General features: G+C 39.5%; 1 protein-coding gene across 2 annotated transcripts; it reads right to left on the bottom strand.

Moving 5' to 3' along the window:
- Positions 1-1,312: 1,312 nt before the first annotated feature.
- Positions 1,313-12,181, bottom strand: LOC121866264 (NADH dehydrogenase [ubiquinone] 1 alpha subcomplex assembly factor 3-like). Of its 2 annotated transcripts, none has more exons than XM_042365884.1 (5): positions 11,884-12,181; positions 10,003-10,123; positions 6,307-6,451; positions 3,427-3,515; positions 1,313-2,423 (listed from the first exon to the last, which is right to left on the bottom strand). In XM_042365884.1, the coding sequence occupies exons 1-5, from the start codon at positions 11,931-11,933 to the stop codon at positions 2,247-2,249; spliced, it is 582 nt and encodes a 193-aa protein (XP_042221818.1). In that variant the 5' UTR covers positions 11,934-12,181; the 3' UTR covers positions 1,313-2,246. The 2 variants fall into 2 exon arrangements, with proteins under 2 accessions (XP_042221818.1, XP_042221819.1); XM_042365885.1 differs by lacking the exon at positions 11,884-12,181 and adding an exon at positions 11,029-11,181.
- Between the last annotated feature and the right edge of the window lie 8,225 nt (positions 12,182-20,406).

The raw sequence follows: 20,406 nt of genomic DNA, 5'->3' as shown, positions 1-20,406 counted from the left end.
AATAAAATCATCTGGCGGTAACCAGAATAAAATGACAAGTGCATGACATGCGGTGAAAGGGTTAAAGACAAATTAGAAATCCAAGCTAACAAAAATATGAGTCCACTTGTTTGCTCTATGTCTGTAAGGGAAATAATCTTAGGTGACACAGTAAACCACAAACAATAATTTATAAAATAACGTCCTGTAAAGTTGCTGTTGCTCACACAGTACCAGATAATCTTTTTGGTACCTTCAGGCCAGACTCTAAGTTGGTCAAGAAAATGTCGACTAGAATTGGCAATGTGATGCAGATCTGTAATCTTGTTCTGTGGTTACTACTGTAGGTCTGTGAAATGAAAGGCACATTGTGCAGCTTCACAATTTTACTCCTCAGCCATCAGCAGATACTATAGTTTCCCAAACCACAATTTAAGGGTTCTAGATATCAGGGAGGGATGGCTAATCATTGGATTAACCCCAGCCACCTTGGTTTAGGGTCCACTGTAGACTCTAGGAGACAGAGATACATTTGGTCATGAGAGCACATCTTGCTATACTATATTGTGACCATCACCTTTCCTTAAACTCTTATTAACTATGACCTGGAAATCCACTGTCTACTACCCCACATATGACATAGAAAAGTCGTCAACTTCCACAAAAGATCTCTTGGTGTAACTAGTATTTATTGCCAGATATCTCAAGGTCCACTGACTAAGTGAAGCAGCTGCTATAAAAATTACTACAGCACCTCCCTGACTTACGACCTACTCGACTTACGACCACCAGCACTTACGACTTGCCTCAGTCGTACCAAAATTTTGTCAAATTACGTATTTTCGAGTCCCATCAGTGATTGCGCTGTGTACTGACAAAATTTTTGTTTGTAATTCACTTTAAAATGGCTGGAAAGCTTAGAAGTGAGAGTTTTGTGGTGCTGAGAAGAAAAAGATACACCCATTTTAGATTTCTATGTATTATTTAAGCATTTTCGACTTACGACCATCTCGACTTATGACCTGGATTTGGGTCCCTAACCCAGTCGTAAGTCGGGGAGGAGCTGTACAGTTAACTGAAAAAAATATTTTAAAATTTCACTTAATCAGCTACATGCATTGTACACAGTATTTTCCAGGTAAAGTATAAAGTTTGAAGGCTGGAGTCAAGAAGAAACACCTATCATACACAGTACAGTATACAGACCCTCCTTTCATTCGTTGTTGCGGCTGTAATATACGAGTTTTGGTCGAGTTTTCCCCTTCCTGACCCCACACATTGGACACTAATTGACAATTGTGGTCTGTTTATTGTAGGTAATGAAATATTGTAATATGTCTGTATTTTACAATTTATTTACATATGATACATAATTTTTAGTTAATTCCAACAGTTTATTGTATGAGAACTCAAATAGAAGTTACAGTATTTGTATTAACAGAAGCTCAGAAATCCGAGTCTCGTATTTTTTTTTTTTTTTTGCACTGTTTGAACTGTGAATTAGGAGTTGAATATTGTTATAATTTTTGAGTGTATGAATTATAGACAGCTTGAATAAATAACACTAAATAATAACTGGGCTCTAGTCAAGACTTGTTGTTTTGTGGGACAGCTATTAAGTGGCATTTCCCTTTAAACATTACATCAGTACTGTACAGTATTCAGTATTATTTGTAAACAACAAATCACCATACTGAGCCCATTTCATATTATCTATTGTACAGTTAAACTATAAAGTTCTGACACGGTAATTTGTAAAGTAATACTGAAGGTGGTTCAGGTTAACAACTATTTGTCACTTAATTGAAATGTTGTTTATCTCCTGAACCTCAATACAAATGCTTCAGGCTTTCAGGGGTAAAGGGTTAGTGGTAGAGAGTGACCTTAATAAGAAAACAGCAAAATTCACCACTGTTGATCTTTACAAGTACAGTATCGCTAAGACTTCCTCTCCCTTGAAAATGTTAAAAGAAGAACAAGACAGACAATACACTGGTGTGTTTTTTTTTTCATACACAGAGGGAGTACAGTTGTGTTGTCAAGTGTACTGTTATCCTCATGCCAGCAAACTCTACTCAATCTTTTATTCAGAAATTTTCCAAAACAAGTTTAGTTCTATTATTTATACTTCAAAGTTCAAAAAAAAAATAGTCATAGCAGTCCCTTAACAATTAACAGAGGTAATGAAGATTATTCATATAATGTTTGGTGTCTCCTACAGTACTATAGAGCAGCAACTAAAAAATAATAAATGTTTCTAAATCTAACTAAAACACCTCATCATCTTCTGTACTCTGGTAAAGTTTCTTTCTTCTTCTCTCTGCTTGTACCAAATCATCTTCATTCACACTTATAGCAACTGGAGGTATGAGCGCAGCTGCCACGTACCGTCTCTCTTGGTTTAAAAAGTTAAATGTGGTACAAGCAGACACAGTTGGTAAAATCTGAAAGACAAAAAGGATATGTTTCAATACCTAAGGTAAATTGATTCACAATAGGTTGCACGGTTATCAAAACAATAAGAAAATAAGGAGTCTGCAATAGGCTGGTTGGCCTGTGCATGGCAGCTCCTGTCGAGAGTGACTACCCCACTCTATCATCCATGAATCTATCCAGCTTCCCTTTGAAACTTTTCAGCGTTCCAGCACTTACTACAAGGTTGCTAAGCTTGTTCCACTCGTCTGCACACCGTAAGCCCAAATTTTGGAGTCCAGACTCTTTCCAGTCAAGAAACATTTATCCAAACCATCAAATATTTGTTTGAAATTCCTGCCAGTGAGCAATCCCTTATCCTCTTTCCTCCTCTCAGACCTGTGAGTAAGAAGTTTATTACCCCACTCAGAATGGACTCAGTCATAATGAATGCTAACACTGTGATTGGTTAGCTATAAGTTTAGCACACATTCAGGCAAAGAAAAACGATAATATTTTAGGTAAAATAATTCAAACAATGGTGACGGTAATCCTCCCGGGAATAGAGCAGCAGAAGACGAGTATGTATTGCATCATCCTTGCCACACACCTGGCTCAGTCCGTCTCTTTCCATTATTTTGAAGTCAAATTACAGATTATATATTGTGTTTTTTCTATTATTTAATATTTTATAATATTAATAATGAAATATACACCATAAGAGACTGATTATACGAGAATATAAAAACAACAAAATGTGAATGCAGCAACAAATTGTATTGTCACCACTGTCAGGGAAGAGATTACCTTTTGATTCAGTTTGTCCTTTTATTTTTAAGTCAAATTACAAATTATATATACCGTAAGAGGCTGGTCATACTAGACTATAATGAATAAATAAAAACAAACTGGTTAACACGACAACGGCCTGTCCCAACCCTCCACCTCCAGCACGTTAAGTATATGTGAAGTGTCATCTCGTACCTATTAGCTGAACTGTTAAAGTCCCATGTGCAGTATAGTAACTATTATTACCTCAAGACTGACGCCCTTATTTTTCATGAACCGGATAATTCGAGTGTCCACGCGGCATCCTTGATCACCAACACCAATGACAAGAATATCTAGAAAAAAAAAGAAGATAAATATATATTCAGCATGAAGAAAACAACTGTGTGCATGCCTGACTGGCAAGTGGTTCATGTGCTGCTGGTGTCATGTGAGGTCGATATGTGAAGCGACAGATAAACGAGATATATAATGTACAATACACAAAAGGGTGTCAAAGAAATCTGAAAGCAAACTTGGGTTATCAAACTTTACAGAGAAAAGTTATTTTGGAGAGATATAAAGGCTGCCCCATGAGTGTAGTCACATAGGAAAATATATCTAACTTTTTTCTTCTTGCAGGTAGAATAACAACCAATGGCAAACAAGCTTATACAGTACTGTACATGCCAGAGTTGACAGTATATGCCTACTGTAGGATAGTGTGTAGACCTGTGGTGTAATGGTCAGCATGTTCGCCTCGCAGAGAGCGAACCTGGGTTCGATCCCCTGGCAGGGTGAAACTATGGGCAAGTTTCTTCATGCATATTTGCCTCTGTCTACCCAGCAGTAATTGGGGACCTGGATGTTAATCGATTTGCAGATCGTGTTGCAGGGTAATGGTTAACCAGTGCAGTTGGCGAGTTGTCCGGTCTTCTCAGACTATTCCTTGACACTGGGGTCATGCAACTCGTTAACTCAGGGTGTGGTTTTGGCGACAGCTTCTACACCTTGAACAAATTCACGCCTAGGTGGCCCTTGGGCCGGCCATCCTTGTTACACGAGGGGGAACCATTATTTATTATTATGTGTATTATGTACAGTATACAGTGTGTGGACAATCCCTCCTTCATGGAGGGAGAGGAGAGTGACGGCAACACCTGCTACGGTAGATGGTACAGGACAAAGGCAAGCCATACTTTATCACCATTTGGCCTGCCTGCATTACAAGCTCAAGACAACTGCATCTGCTGGTAAGTACTGAACAGTATATACAGTACAGTAGTAGTATATTTTGTTTATTTACAATATATTGTACATGTACAGTAGTGTTTGCAAAAATAAATACAGTTTAGAATTTGGGAAACTTTCCCCAGCACACAGAAACATTCCAGGGATGTACAGTAGTGTCTGTCTGTCTGTGCGAGATGTGTAGTTTAGACTCTCGGAAAACTTACCCAGGTACATACTGTACCCGGAAAAATTCCGGGATGAGAAATTTGTCTCAATACAGTAGGGTCGGGATATGTAGCGATTTTTAATGAAAATTTTTTTATACTGCGACTACCAAAATTATCGACATTTTCCAATAAAGTGATAAATCTATTTATTTCGTGAGGGAAATCAGGCAGGAAATATTTCAAATGTACCTCCATGGCAAACAAATGCGTTATTTGCTCACCAGAAGCGCCATCGTGGCTGCTCACTCACGCGTTCACGCTCACCCGCACAGTTTTTCTGATTCAGCTCTTGAAAACATGCAACACCATAAAGTTGCTATATCAGGACCAGTGATAAAGACTAAGGCAATGGAAATACAGACACACCTGCTTTAGTGAGAAGGAAAGCCAGCAAGTGAATGTAAATTCACAGCTAGCCGAGGCTGGCTTCACAGCTTCATCAAGAGAACTGAATTATGCTGTGTGTCTCGGTCAGGGGAAGCTGCATTGGCCAACACAGCTGCAGTGGAAAAAGCGAAGATAGATTGGAAAAAAATGGTTGAGGAAGGTGGCTATACTCCAGACCAAATCTGGAATTGTGATGAGACAGGAATAAACTGGAAAAAGATGCCGAAGAAGACATATTTAATAAAAGCAGAAGGAGGCTGGCTGTGAGTCGAGCGGCGCGAGTAATGAGTCAGCAGCCGACTGCTGCAGATTCCGACTTCTAAGGTGAATGTAAATAGGTTGCTAGTGATGTGAAAAGTGAAGTGAAGCGTATGGAAAGCTTAAGGGAAAAGATTTAATTATGTAACTAATATTTTTGGTTTGTTCGTTTATGCAGGTGTGGGATTGTCAAGTGAGGGCAGCAGTGTGGTGTCTGCTGCCGAGTCTGGTGTTCCTTTTTTTTTCTTAGAGGGAATAGCCCACTCGAGCACAGGTAATCAACCCACAATGGCGCCTAGGGTGGTGTTCCCGAGTCTAGTGTTCATTGGTGCTTTAGTTAGTACGAAAATAAACTCGTTCCGTCAAGTTTAGTCACTTTTATTGGCCTCCAGAACCTAACCCTATTTTCCCCATTGATTACATGTAATTATATACTATTGCGATCTAGTATATGGTGAACATCCTTGGACCTTATCTCGTGATATATCCCTACCCAACTGTACACAGAAATTGGAAATCTCTCATTTCTGAAAGGGCTCTGCACCAATCATTACGGCTAACAAGGATATCACTATACAGTACTATTTGACTATAAGTCTAGACTCATGGGACATCCTGTAGAGTACTGATATAATTAGGTTCCTCCTAGAATTATGTAAATATGACATGGATGCTCCTGCTATGACAAAGTTCAAAACAGGGTATTTCCTCAAAATAATTTTGTAATGTACTGTACTGTACTGTACTGGGTAAGTGCAAAATAAAATCACATTCACAATCTTCAATCTACTGTATAAGCAAAAAACTTTGTCAAATTTATGGAAAATACTCTGAAAAATATTGACACAAACTAGACATGATTGTGTGATGGACAAAGACAAAACAGTGTAGTTGAGCATGGCCACTCCATCAGCTGGCAGAAGTCAGACTATCCTCTCAAACAGAGGTTATTTCTAATGATAGGTGACACAGTTGTATGTACTATATTGTACAGTACAGCTTTAAGACAACAAAAACAATGGGTATAAAAAAATAAACATACCTAATCTTGGTTCCAGTAAATAAAAAAGAGAAAGGGAATCTTCATTGATATCTTGGGAAGATCTAACACGCCAGCTTAACACAGTTTTAGGGAAGAGTGCAATTGGGCCAATCACAGACATTCCATTGTTGAGACGGAAACCGACCTGAAATTGTGAAGGTGTCATTACAGCAGTGCAGCGTATATGTCTTGTACTATACATTCAAGTAAATGATCACAAAATATTTTTGTCTGGATTATGATCCATTCTATATAAAAAGTGGTGCTTCATCTATCCTGCACAGTGTTTAACACAAAGCATATTCAAAATAGAGCATCATCTATATCACTGAATAATCTAAACTGTCCTACATTTAAAGTGGTGCATCACCTATTTTGTACAGTGTATGACCCATCTCATATTCAAAGTAAAAGGATCCCTTGTGTACTGTATACATCAAGTGTCTCTCAGTGAACATTTAAAGCCACATCCAAACTTGGATATCAAGGTTTTCCCTAAAGAACAACAGCATGTTAGCACTAACATGCTTGGATTTTTGCAGCACACTTAAGTTTTCCTTAAACTCTGGAACACTATAAGTAATATCATCACTACACATTTATATGTGTTACCCAGTAACTATTTCTATAATTTCAAGTGTTAAAACAAACATCACTGCCACAGATCCTACTAATGAGGAAAGCAAGAGACAGTCAAATGCACAATCAAGTAGCTAATAATAAAAAAGAGGAAGGTAATGGTATGGTACAGTACCCAGGAGACTTGTTCTATTAGACACTAATGCACTGCAGTAACCTTACAAACACCCAGTACATCCTCGATATATGTGAGGGATGCGTTTCCGAAACCCCTCGCATAAACCGAACAATTCGGATGTGTTCCATAAACCAAAATGAAATGTTCCATATCCATTTTCAACACAATTTCACGACATTTAAACTATAAAAGAAATCCATACAACATTTATTTATAAAATAATAAATAAAGCAAGGGTACAGTAAAGTGTACTTAAAAGCAGATACATCAGCTTGGTTAGACGAGATGATGGAGGTGGTGGTAGAGGTTTTACATAGTGGGTGATGGTGTTGGAGTGACATCTGCAGTCTATCAGGATTGGATTCCATATCAGGGAGTGTGACATCAAGAGGACTGTGCTAGAGTTTGAGGATCCTGGATAGGCAGCAGGGTCATAGGTGGAAGTGGAAGGTTTAGGAGAGGCAGGTGGAATGGGAGTGGAGGTGGAAGGCCTTAGGAATTGCAGCATTGTGGTCTGTTTTGCTTTTTGTTGCTTTTCTGCATAAACCTCCTTGTAGGCTGCAAGTATAACATCTAATCCACGTTTAAACTGCAGGCTTCTGTCCGAACTGATGTTCATGTCTATTGCTTCCTGTGCAAGTTTTTCAGCATTTGAAAGAAAAAGATTGCCATCCTCTTCGTTGACATGTCTTTAATTTCTAGGGCAACCTCCTCTACCTCCTCTTCCATTTCTTGATCAGTCATGTCTAACAGGTCATCCACACTCAGTTCTTCATCTTGAGACTCAATCAGTCCCATAAGATCTGCATCATCAAGGCCAACAAAGCCATCTCCACACACCTTTCGTCCTATTTCAACAACCTGATGCACTGTTGTTGAAAACTTAGGAAACCCCTTAAAATCACAGTCTTTCCACAGGAATTTCCAAATAAAGTTCATGGTAGATGATTTCGCATCGTCCCTTGCTGCCGCAATGTTGCTAATAGAATCCCTCACATTATAAGATTTCCACCACTCACAAATAGTTGATTTACTGCCAGAATTTTGGAAGTCGTCTGTTGCTTCCAGAAGCTGGGAGAAGGTCCTCCTGAGGTAATATGCCTTAAATGTGGCAATAACCCCCCTGATCAAGTGGCTGAATCAGTGAGGTTGTATTAGAGGGTAGCTACACAACACTGATATTGGGGTGAATGTTATCGAGGTGCTTTGGGTGTCCAGGGGCATTATCCAGAATTAGCAATACGTTGAATGTAAGATTAGCTGCAGTACCCCTCAACCTCCACAGCAAAATGTTTGGTAAACCAGTCCTCAAATACCTGAGCAGTTAGCCATGCCTTCTTACTGGCTGCCCAATGAACAGGCAACATGTTCTTACTCAATCCTTTTAATGCACGAGGATTGAGGGATAGGTAGACTCGCAGAGGCTTAAGCTTACAGTCACCTGCTGCATTACCACATAGAAGGAGAGTAAGCCTGTTTTTAGCTGCCCTGAAGCTTGGTGCAACCTTCTCTTTACTGATATGTGTCCCCAATGGCATCTGCTTCCAAAATAACCGTTTCATCAGCATTGAAAACCTGATTAGAGCTATACCCCCTTTCTGCTATGAGAGCTTAAATCTCCTTGGGAAACTTAGCTGCAGCAACATGATTTGCACTTGCTGTTTCCCCAGTCACTTTGAGATTGAGCAGGTTATGGCACTTAATAAACCTAACAAACCAGCCCTTACTAGCAATAAAGGGTTCTGGGTCAGCAGAACCCTTTTCTTGGCACAATTGTTCATAAATTTTCAGAGCCTTAGCCCTAATCACAGTGTTGCTAAGCCTGCTTTTCTTCTTATTTTCATGCTCTATCTTCTCAATCTCTAGATTTCTCACTTTTGTTGTTATTTTGGCAGAAAGAGGTGTTGCATGCTTATCAGCACCTGCACCTCGTATCTTGTTTGCATTCTTCTTAATTTTTTGGATCGTGAATTCACCCAGGTTGTAGTAACGGACAAGCGCACAACGATTCAAAATTTTTAACTTTAATTGCAGTGTTATTCTCTTCCTCTTCATGGATGGACAGGGGCTAGGAAAAGACAATGCAGGATGCTTGGAAGCCATATTACTGGAGAAATATGGATAATGGGTGCAAAAAACACCAAATCACAAAAGAATCCTTAGGAGAGATAGAGTGGCTGCAGTCCACATGGAACGTGGGCTAGTGCGAGACTGAGCGTATTGTGGCGGGAAACAAAGCACAAGCAGCACAACACCCTGCAGTAACCGACAAAACATGAGACACGGTGACGACGCACTTATTCGCATAAATTTAATTCCTGGTAGGAGGGTTCTCGCATGTGAGTGAATTTGCATATGCTGAACTTGCAAATATTGAGGACTTACTTTTGAAAAATGCTTTCAGAAATGCTGTTCGTTCCTGAAACTTGAATGCATAGCTACTGTAATAGGCCCCTGTCTCATCAACAGAACATATATAAATGGGTCAATACAGCTGAGATTATATTCAGATTCACCCCCTGTAACTTTCTACTGTCTATGAGTAAGACATGAGTTGGACACGTGAGCGGGCAACTCTCCCAAGAGGCCGAGACCCAGAGCTCAGCATTTCTGTAAACCCGCACTGCGAGGTCGTCACAGTCAGTAGCTCACCTCAACTTATATCGTAAGGACGTGACCTAACGTTTATAATACATAAACGCCGTCCCCTTCTCATTCACTCCTAGACAGTGAGACTTACGGTTGATCTACACTCAGGAATTATATACAACCTTTTATAATAAAACAAAGGAACTACTGTTTGGGTTTCATTACCTAAAACCCAAATATAAATATATGTGAACGGACTGGTTAATTGCACAAGCAGCCGATTCACTACACCAATACTTAGGTGAACTAACAACTGTATTGATGAGAACAACACAAAATATGTCACTAACTTGGCTATAAGAGTCCACCATTAGACCTGCTTCAATCTCCATGTTGAGCACCTTCACAGTTGTTCTATCATCATCATCTGAAGACTGTAAACACCTTGGCTGCCTTGTTAATACCCCCAGTCTGTAAATGTAATTTAACACCTTATATAAATACAACTTAATCTATGTCCACCAGCTATGTCCAGATACTATTTTCATTGCTGACAAGTTGACAGTTTATGATTTATCGGAGGTAAGATGAACTTCTTACGGTAATATTTAAGGATAAGAATATGGGTTAACCAGTAACATAATCTAACCTAAAATATCTATAAAGAAAACTTATTACGGTACAAACCTGTTAGAATAAAGTTAATTTGGTAGAGGAGGAGCACTTTTACTATATAGGTTTTGTTCCTTGTAAACAATAATAAAGGTTGCTGCCATCTTTGTTTTATGAGCATTAAGAGCCATCATCCCAATGTATCATAAACAATAATAATGCTAATGTTCCATTAGCTACAAAGAAGACAACAACAGTACACGTAGCAAGAAATATACATCATATTTAAATAGACAATGATATATTATTGTTTCTTACGTTAATAATAATAATAATAACCTAGAAAGGACACTTATTATTAAAACTAGGAGGGTTTGTAATTTTTGTAATTATACTGTACATACATCTTAGTTTGGTGATACACTTGAACTGACAAAACTTGGATCAACATGATCCTAACCTAACCTTGCTTTCTTCAGTAATTATTCTGCAAACACTGGCATGAAAAAAATAATGTAGTTTTTCATGCTCAATACAGATACTGAAAGATTGAAAATACATAATTACCAAGTTATAACCCTGCCCTGTCAAACTTTACACAACTGTGTGATTAAAATAACGACAGAAAAGCCCAACCTAACCTAACCCAAGCTATTCTGGCCATTTTACTCACCTGCTGGTTAATTATTATACAAACACTGTTAATGATTATATTAAAATTACCAAAACCTTTTATATGCTTCTATGGCATTTGGGAAAAATACCATTCCAAATAGTTGAAATCCCAGCCACAGAACCCAGGAACTACCGGTATATCCAATCTTAAAGGGGGTCTGGGGGGGTCCGACTAATTACCCAAATGTAGCCGCAATGAAGTCAAATAATGGTCCTACATGAATAAATCGGACTGCCAATCACTTCTCGACTGGTATTTGGTGTCACGAAGTCACAAAAAATTGGTAAACTTAATTTAATCTGAGTTGATATATCGAGTGCATGTACCTAACCTAACCTAACACAACACAACACAAGTCAGACTAAATTAAGTTTACCAATTTTTTGTGACTTTATGACACCAAATAATAATCGAGAAGTGATTCACAGCCCGATTTATTCATGTAGGACCATTATTTGACTTCATTGCGGCTACATTTGGGTAATTACTCGCTCCCTCGGTACATGCACGCGATCTATTAACTCAGATTAAAGTAAGTTTTCCAATTTTTTGACTTTGTGACACCAAATACTAGTCGAGAAGTGATTAGCAGTCCGATTTATTCATGTAGGACCATTATTTGACTTCATTGCGGCTACATTTTGCTACATTTGGGTAATTAGTCAGACCGGGTCTGGGGGGCCCCTTTAAGATTCCCTGGATGACCGAAACTAAAATAATACCCGGTTAGGTAGGTTTCTTTGTTTGGTTAGTTCTATATGTCTCTGACATTTTATCATAAATGGAAATTTTCCAAAGAAAATGAAGGTCAGATTTAAACAAAGCACAATATTCACCCAAAAAATATATTACTCTGAAAAAATGGGGGGGGGGGGTTAAAACGAATCTTCACTTAAACCTCGAGATATACTTGGAATGGGTTATTTTACATGGCCAACAATACCTTGGCTTAAGAATTTGTGAAGAGTTGATTATAGCCCGACGCAACATCATCAGAAACCTCCACTCCGGGCCCGGGGTGATACTAAAATACGATTACCAGTCTTCAAATAGTCTTCGTTTTCTTCTATGGTTTAACGACTGGGTATATGACCACCTTTATCTCCGAGTGTCGTGAATTTTGACCTTGAGGAGTGAGGACTGAGGACTTGAGGTTTATTTACATTATGCAATATATTAACATGATCGTGGAGATGGTGTGAGGTGCCAGAGTCACCTATTGGTTGGATGTTGGTACACTGTTCCCCAAGGAAGGTATAGGAGGAAGCGCGCCTCAGAGCAACAGTAGTGCGCGCGCTTCGTCACTAGATGGCACTGATTAAATGGCGGGAAAAGTTGTGTCGGCTGTTTGTTTTAATTCTCGGGCATGGTGATTGACCTCATCTGTGACACAAACATGGCGAGAAGGGAAGACCGTCACCGTTGTGTTGTGTGCGCCACAAATAAAAACAACAATGAAGATCTGAGGTTTCATTACTTCTCAAAGGACAGGTAAAGGTAAACAGATATATTTAGGGCAGAGGTATAGAAGAGGAGAATGACGAGACTATTCCCGGGCATTAGGAACCTTGAGTACAGAGACAGGTTAAAGCATCTTAATTTACACTCCCCCGAGAGACGTAGAGTGAGGAGCGATATGATAGAGGTATATAAATGGAAGTCTCGGCTAAACAAAGGTGATATAACAAAGGTACTTGAACTATCCAACCAGGAGCGAACTCGTAACAATGGCTTTAAATTAGACAAATTTAGATTTAGGTGCGAGATAGGTAAACATTGGTTTGGAAATAGAGTAGTGGATGAGTGGAACAAGTTACCACACATCATTATTAACTCGAATACGCTGGATAGCTTCGAACATAGGTTGGGTGGATAAAGGAGTGGTAGAGGTTGAGTGTAAATGGGACTGCCCAGTATGGCCTGCTGCAGTCTCCTCCATTCTTATGTTCTTAAGAGGGTGACCACCAGAAGGTGTTTGTTGATTTTCTTTATTTTTGCTATACTTATTGTTTTGATGATTTTAAATATATTAAAGGAAACGACAACTTTCTATTATGATTTTAAGTATTTATTTTAATTTTTCATTTACTCTCTCCCACTTGACAATTCTCCTCCCAGCGCCAATTTTGTTGTTTATCTCTCTGAATCCCTCTTCAAGAGACGTTTCCTATAAATGATGGTGAATGCTTTCATGTATTCCTCCATGCCATTGCTGATGTATATCAACCTCAATATTAAGGTAAGTTGTTTAACACAAATTAACATGATAATGCATAGAACTTAATAGAACCTGACCTAACATACCCAACCTTTCGGTATGTTAGGTCGGGGTTTGCCCATATCGTCAACAACCCGCTTCGTCACCACTATTTTTGGTTAATGTTCAGTGATCCCTCGGTTAACGAGCGCCTCGATTAACGAAATTTCGGTTAACGAATTACCTTCCAAAAGATTCTTCACTTCGGTTAACGAAAAAATTTTGGTTAATGAATTCCTTACGAATTTTTCCCAATATGTTTTCGCCTGCTTTTGCTTGCTCACCAGCTGTAGTATTAGTTCGCCAATACAGTAATCGGTTTTAGGACTTAAATTCGTTACCATTTGAGTAAATATCAAGAAGGTTGTACTATTCAATAATGTTCCAAGTCTTATATTAAAGTTTTTAGTCATTTTAACAATTATTTAACATAATTGAAGTACAGGGAACTAGTTTTTAGCGCGCCAAACAGCCACTTCATTCCCCCAGAATGGCGTCACTTTGTGTCTCTGCTCAGTGGAGGAAGCGTCTTGCTTGACTCTCTCTTGAACATAAACTATTTTTACGTTTTTACAGAACAATTATTGGTCATTCTGAAGTTTATTTTATTTATTGACAATATATAATGCAGTGCAGTGTTGATTTAACGAAAATTATCTTGAATTACACCAAGTGTAATTATATTTTAGCCCCCAGGCCCCAATGTGGGTCAGTGACCTGTGTCCGGGTGGGCTGATCCCTGTAAAAAAAAAAAAAAAAAAAAATCTGAAAACCGAAAAATTCCAAAAACCGAAACGCATCTGGTCCCAAGGATTTCGAATAAGGAATTGTCAACCTGTACTGTACATTTCAGTACAAAGTGAGTACAGTGGTCCATCCGTTAACGAACGGTTCGATTAACAAAATTTTGGTTACCGAATTACCTCCCATAAGGATCTTCAATTCGGTTAACGAACAAAACTTCGATTTACGAAATCCTTAAGAAAAACACGTTTTGTTGTGAGCATCAGCTGATGGGCTAGTCTGCTAATTCAGTAATCTGTTCTATGTTTACATTTGTTTCCAGTGGAATAAATATCAAGAAAGTTGTGCTCTTTAATATTTTTGCATTTTTTATATTAAAATTATTAGTCATTTTAAAACTTAGTTAACATATGGATAATATATGCAGTACAGGGAACTAGTTTTTTGTGCGCCCATCAGTCTCTTGACTCAGCCACCAGGCGTCAGTTGGGCCTTGTTTACAGTGGAGTGAACATCAATTTTGTTGGTTTCTTGAATATTTTTGCATTTTTACATTAAAATTATTGGTCATTCTGAAATTTAGTTAACATATTGATAATATATAGCGCAGTGCAGTGTTGTGTTGATGTAAATAAAATAATCTTGAATTACACCTAGTGAACTTAAAATTTTATGGGTGAAATTACTGCATCAAGCATGGGTCCCCTGGAAGGTGATTTCTCCTCCATCCCCACTTCCTTCTCTTCTCCCTTCTCCACCCCCACTTCTAATTCCCATCATCATCATCAACCAGGAGCCTTCTACATACACACCTCAAAGTAAGTGTACTTTACTGCATTTTTTTTTCTTTTGTTATATATAGCCTATGTATGTTTATATGCTGCCTTTATTGAATGTATATATTATATATTATGTTACTTCTTACAAAATGTGTTAGGCACGTTGTAACGAAGAACAGAGAATAAACAGCCAGCCAGACAGACCATGTGACTCTTCATTCTCCCATTAAATAACCCAAGATACTACACTGGCGACGAGGATGGGATTCTCAAAGTGTTGGTGAAGTCCTTGAAGAGAGGATAGTGACCACTTAAGGGAAGGCTACTCTGAACCTGGAGAATTTAAGTGAAGAGAGCAACCATGGCTGGCGTCAGTGGATACATCGGACGAGTGGGGGAGTATGATGCAGACAAGGAAGATTTCACATCATATTGTGAGAGAATGGACTTCTTCTTTCTGGCAAATGAATTAATGGACGACGGTGGGGATGCGGAGAAGAGAAAAGTCCTTGAAAAGAAAAGGAAAGCAATCTTTTTGACAGAGGTAGGAGCTAATGTTTATTCTACTCTGGTCAATCTGCTTACTCCAGACAAACCCAAAGACTCCTCACTGATTCAGATTACCAAGATTCTGAAGCAACATTTTGATCCTGCTCCACTTGAGATCGCTGAAAGTTACACATTTGGCACCAGAGATAGAGGTAAAGATGAATCAGTAAGTAATTATATAGTAGCTTTGAAGAAGTTATCCATTCACTGTAACTTTGGACAGTTCTTGAACCGAGCTCTAAGAGACAGGTTTGTAATAGGCCTGAATTATGAAAAAATACAGAATAAGTTAATGAACACCACTAACTTAACTTTTGAAAGTGCATGTCAGATAGCTACAAGTATGGAATTGGCCGAGAAAAACACCAGAGAATTTGTTCCCAATGCTGGTAGTGAAACAGTTGGCAGTAGTGGCTCAGTGTGTAAACTAACTGTAGCTAAAAGGAATAATTATACCACAAAACAAAGAACAAATGCTGATTTAAAATGTAAGAGGTGCCGAGGGAAACATGAAAGCTTTCAGTGTAAGTTCAAGAATTCAAAATGTTACAATTGTCAACGTATTGGACATATTGCTCCTGCCTGTGAAGTGATAAAGGTAGAGTACATGCCGTTGAAGGTGGAGAGAAGGAAATGAAAAACAGTATTCATGAGAGTGTTAGTAATTTTGGATCTGATAATGATGAGAGTGCCCATGTGTTTACTATTTACACCAGTCGTGAAGAGAAAGTTAAACATAGGTATAATGTGGACTTGTGTATTAATGACACACCTGTAACCATGGAAATGGATACTGCAGCTGATTTCTCCATAATGAGTAAAGATATGTATGAGAAACTATTTGCGCATGTGCCTTTAGAAGACTCAGGTGTCAAGTTGAGAACTTATACTGGAGATATTTTGAACACAGAAGGTAAATTAGAGTGTGAGGTAAAGTACAAAAATCTGAATTTAAAGTTGCCATTAATTATAGCTAGTTATGTGAATAGACCAACTTTGTTAGGTAAGAACTGGTTGTGTGAACTTGAGATGGACTGGAAGGAGATATTTAGTGTTAGAATGTGTAACAGTATTCCAGGTCTTGAGAAATTGCTTGAAAAAGACAAGATTTTATTTGTAAAGGGACAGGGTGGTATAAAGGGTTATGAAGCTCATATCACCATTGGCAAAGATGTTACACCCATATATGCTAAGTCCAGACCTGTTACTTTGTAATGGGCCGAGTTTTCTCTTTTCAATAATTTACCATCCAGCTATTCTTTTCTGTTAGTAGTCTATTTATCCATACTTATATGCTCTGTGTAGTACTCTTTCCAATGAGTACTCTGTTTTATATACTTATCCTTCTTCAACTCTTTCCACACACACATATATATATATATATATATATATATATATATATACATTTATTCTTAGGTATTCTTGCTCATATTCTGATATGTTCTTTATCTCTATATACCTTATATTCTTATACAAGTAACTCTTATGCTTCTCTACTTATGTTTTCCAAGTCAATGTTCTTTCCTTTCTGAAGTATACTTTGTTTTATGTCTATTCTTATACATGGGTTAGTCTGGGGAAACCATGTTATTCTTTGTACAACACTTTTTATACTTACAAAGGGTAGCTGCCACCACCCAGACTTTTCATTATATAACATAACTCATGGAAAGTTGTTGGGTAGTGTGGTAGATGTCTAGGCACGTGAGTAAGTATTATTTTCTGGGAACCAATGTTTAGAAGGAGTAGAGTGGTGATACTCAGATTACTAATTCAATATTTATTAACACAGTGAGTGGAGAAGATGCATCTTAGATTCACTCAGGCTAAAAGAACCGCAAGTAACTTATTAAGTCATCAAACACTTCAAGAACTTATTACCTCATTAAATACCTCCAAATACTTATTACTTCATTAGACAATTGTGGTATTATTCCTCTGACAAATGAGATTCAGTAATTATACACAAGATATCACTGGACCCCCAGGTCTTACTTTTACAAGTCACAAATTACGTCTTCAATTCTTGGTTACAACATTTAACAATCAATATATTATTCCATTGTTACTGCAAGTGGATAATATGACACACTTGACATTATCCCAAATCAAATTATAACCTCACGTTCTATCGTCATGAACATGATACTTTTCCTTCAGTTCATGTACTCAACTCACATAACATATTTCCTGGTAATATCCACATTTATGGTTTCACTGCTTAACCTGGGATTTCCATCTGTTAGTTAATCCCTCAGTCAAGAGACAATAATACTTAGGCCCGTGTAACTGTGAGAATCGACCCAGAGGAATGTGAGTTCAGTATTGCTGGATATGACTCATTTACGAACCTAACTCAAGAATCCTGCAGGAGGGGTGTGGTTATCTACGCTAGGCAAGACCTTAGAGCCAGCCAGGCGAGGGTACAGGGAGAGGATGTTTTTGAAGAGTCCAAGTGGTGTAAAATTAAATTAAAGGGAGGGGACTTACTTATCGTCGGGTGTATCTACAGATCCCCGAACTGTGGCCCACTAAATCAAAGGAACTTAAGAACCTTAATAAACAATGCGGCGATGCTCAACCCCAGCCACCTCCTTATCATGGGGGACTTTAACTATGGCGACATCGACTGGAGAAACGAGTCAACCCCGAATGACTTGAATAATCCTGCTACTCTTTTTGTAGAAACTCTGAGAGATAATTTTCTGTTCCAACATGTGAGAGACCCGACACATTACAGAGGGGAGCAAACACCCAAGCCACTTGACCTCATCATAACAAACGAGGAGGGTATGGTGGCCAAACTGGAACACCTTGCCCCAGTTGGCACCAGTCACCATACAGTGTTGTCATTCAGATTTAACTGTTACCTAGTTCAAGATAAGGCCAGGCCAAGGTGCAAATATTACAAGGGAAATTACAATGGGATGAGGGAAGAGATGAGGGGTATCAACTGGCCTGACTTATTAAGGTACAAGAACGCAGACACTACGCTGAATATCATAACTAGTAAAATGACCCATTTGATCGATAAATATATACCCAAGACCAAACCCAGTGCTTCTAGGAATACGAGGGGATCCCTACACATGAACCATGCGGCGGTCGACAAAATTAAGAAGAAAACCCAGAAATTCAAGACGTGGGTTGGGTCAAACGATGAGCAAGACAGGAGGATGTATGCAAGAGCCAGAAACCAAGCAAAGATAGAGTGTAGGAGGGCTGAAAAGGAGTTCCAAAGGCTGGTTGCACGCGAGGTCAAGTCAAACCCAAAGGCGTTTTACCGCTATGCAAAGTCGAAATTGAAAACGCGAGTAGGAGTATCAGACCTGAGGCTTGAAGATGGTAGTTACGCAGATTCTGACCAGGATAAAGCTGAGGCATTGAACAGCTTCTTTTCCTCAGTGTTCACAAGAGAGGATGCAACTAACCTTCCTGCGTTTGAGGACAGACGGTTCGACACAGCACTGACCCACATTGTGTTCACAGAAGAGGGTATTAGAAATAAACTGTCCAGGCTAAAGGTCCATAAGAGTCCTGGACCTGACATGGTGCATCCTAGAGTGCTAAGGGAGCTGTGCAACGAGCTTGCAGAGCCCCTGAAGATTCTGTTTTGTAAATGCCTGGATGAACAAATGGTCCCCAGTGAATGGAAAGTGGCTTATGTGAGTCCTATCTTCAAGAAGGGCGATAGGCACTCCACGAACAACTATAGACCGGTGAGCCTGACCAGCATAATATGTAAAGTACTTGAGAGTATTATCAGAGATGCAGCGATGGAACATCTACTACGAAACAACCTTGTAAAAGATTGCCAACACGGTTTTATGCCGGGGCGCTCTTGCTTGACACAATTGCTCAAGGTATTGGATATTTGGACCCATATTCTAGAACGGGGTGGTAATATCGACAATATTTACCTAGATTTTGCCAAGGCTTTCGACAGTGTACCCCACGAAAGGCTGAAAATCAAACTGGAAGGGTACGGAATTCGGGGAAATGTCCTAGCGTGGATAGAAGACTTTCTACATGACCGCAAGCAATGTGTGGTGATTAATGGCACGAAATCGTCATCTGTACCTGTAACAAGTGGGGTACCGCAGGGTAGTGTATTGGGCCCGCTGTTGTTTGTTTGTTTCATAAATGATATGCCTGACGTTGTACACTCCTCCATACAAATGTTTGCCGATGACGCCAAGTTATTTCGGGAAATTAAGAACCAAGCGGACTGTGAAGAGCTGCAGAAGGACCTCTGTGGGCTCCAGGAATGGTCGAAGGAATGGCTGCTGAGATTCAATGTCACGAAGTGTAAGAGGATGCACCTGGGGCGTACCAACGGTAAGGAGGCGTACCATATGTCCCAACGGGATGAAGAAAATGTACTAGTTGAGACTGTGTGTGAGAAGGACCTAGGTGTGTATGTTGACAATGAGCTGAAGTTCTCGGGCCATTGTGAGAAGAAGGTAAATCAGGCAAATAAATTATTGGGTCTTATAAGAAGGTCGTTCAGATATCTAGACGGTCCGTCCCTCGTGACGATCTTCAGGAGTGAAGTGCTTCCCCATCTGGAGTACTGTCACCCCATCTGGTCCCCGAGATATGCTAGGGACTGTCAGTTGGTTGAAAATGTTCAAAGGAGGGCCACCAAGCTGGTGCCTGCACTTCGGCATCTCAGCTACCCTGCGAGATTGGAGCGCCTGAACTTGCCTAGCTTATACTACAGACGGGCAAGGGGGGACCTAGTTGAGGTTTATAAGCATCTCAGGGGGCACTACTCAGTTGAGTGTCCTTACTTGGAGCTGGCGGACGCTCGCCCCACAAGGGGTCACAGCTCAAGATTGAAGAAGCCGCAAGTCCGGAAAACCGTGAGGGCAAACTTTTTCGGAGTGAGGGTTGTAAACTCTTGGAACAATCTACCAGAAAGTGTTGTGACGGCACCGAGTGTGAGCTCTTTCAAGAGAAGACTTGACCAACACTGGAGCGGGTTCAGGTACATTCAGGAGCCGGTGCATGCCCAGTATTTGCCAACAGTGCGTGACAGAGACGTGACCGATCGCCCGGGCGGCTAGCGAGCCGACCTTTTGGTGAAGAATATAAAGGAAAAGAGTCGTGACCGATCGCCCAAGCGGCTAACAAG

Source organism: Homarus americanus, unplaced genomic scaffold (assembly GCF_018991925.1).
Source record: "Homarus americanus isolate GMGI-L3 unplaced genomic scaffold, GMGI_Hamer_2.0 scaffold13628, whole genome shotgun sequence".
Lineage (NCBI taxonomy): Eukaryota > Metazoa > Arthropoda > Malacostraca > Decapoda > Nephropidae > Homarus > Homarus americanus.
Note: the sequence above shows the minus strand (reverse complement) of the source record. Positions and strands in the feature narration are given on the sequence as shown.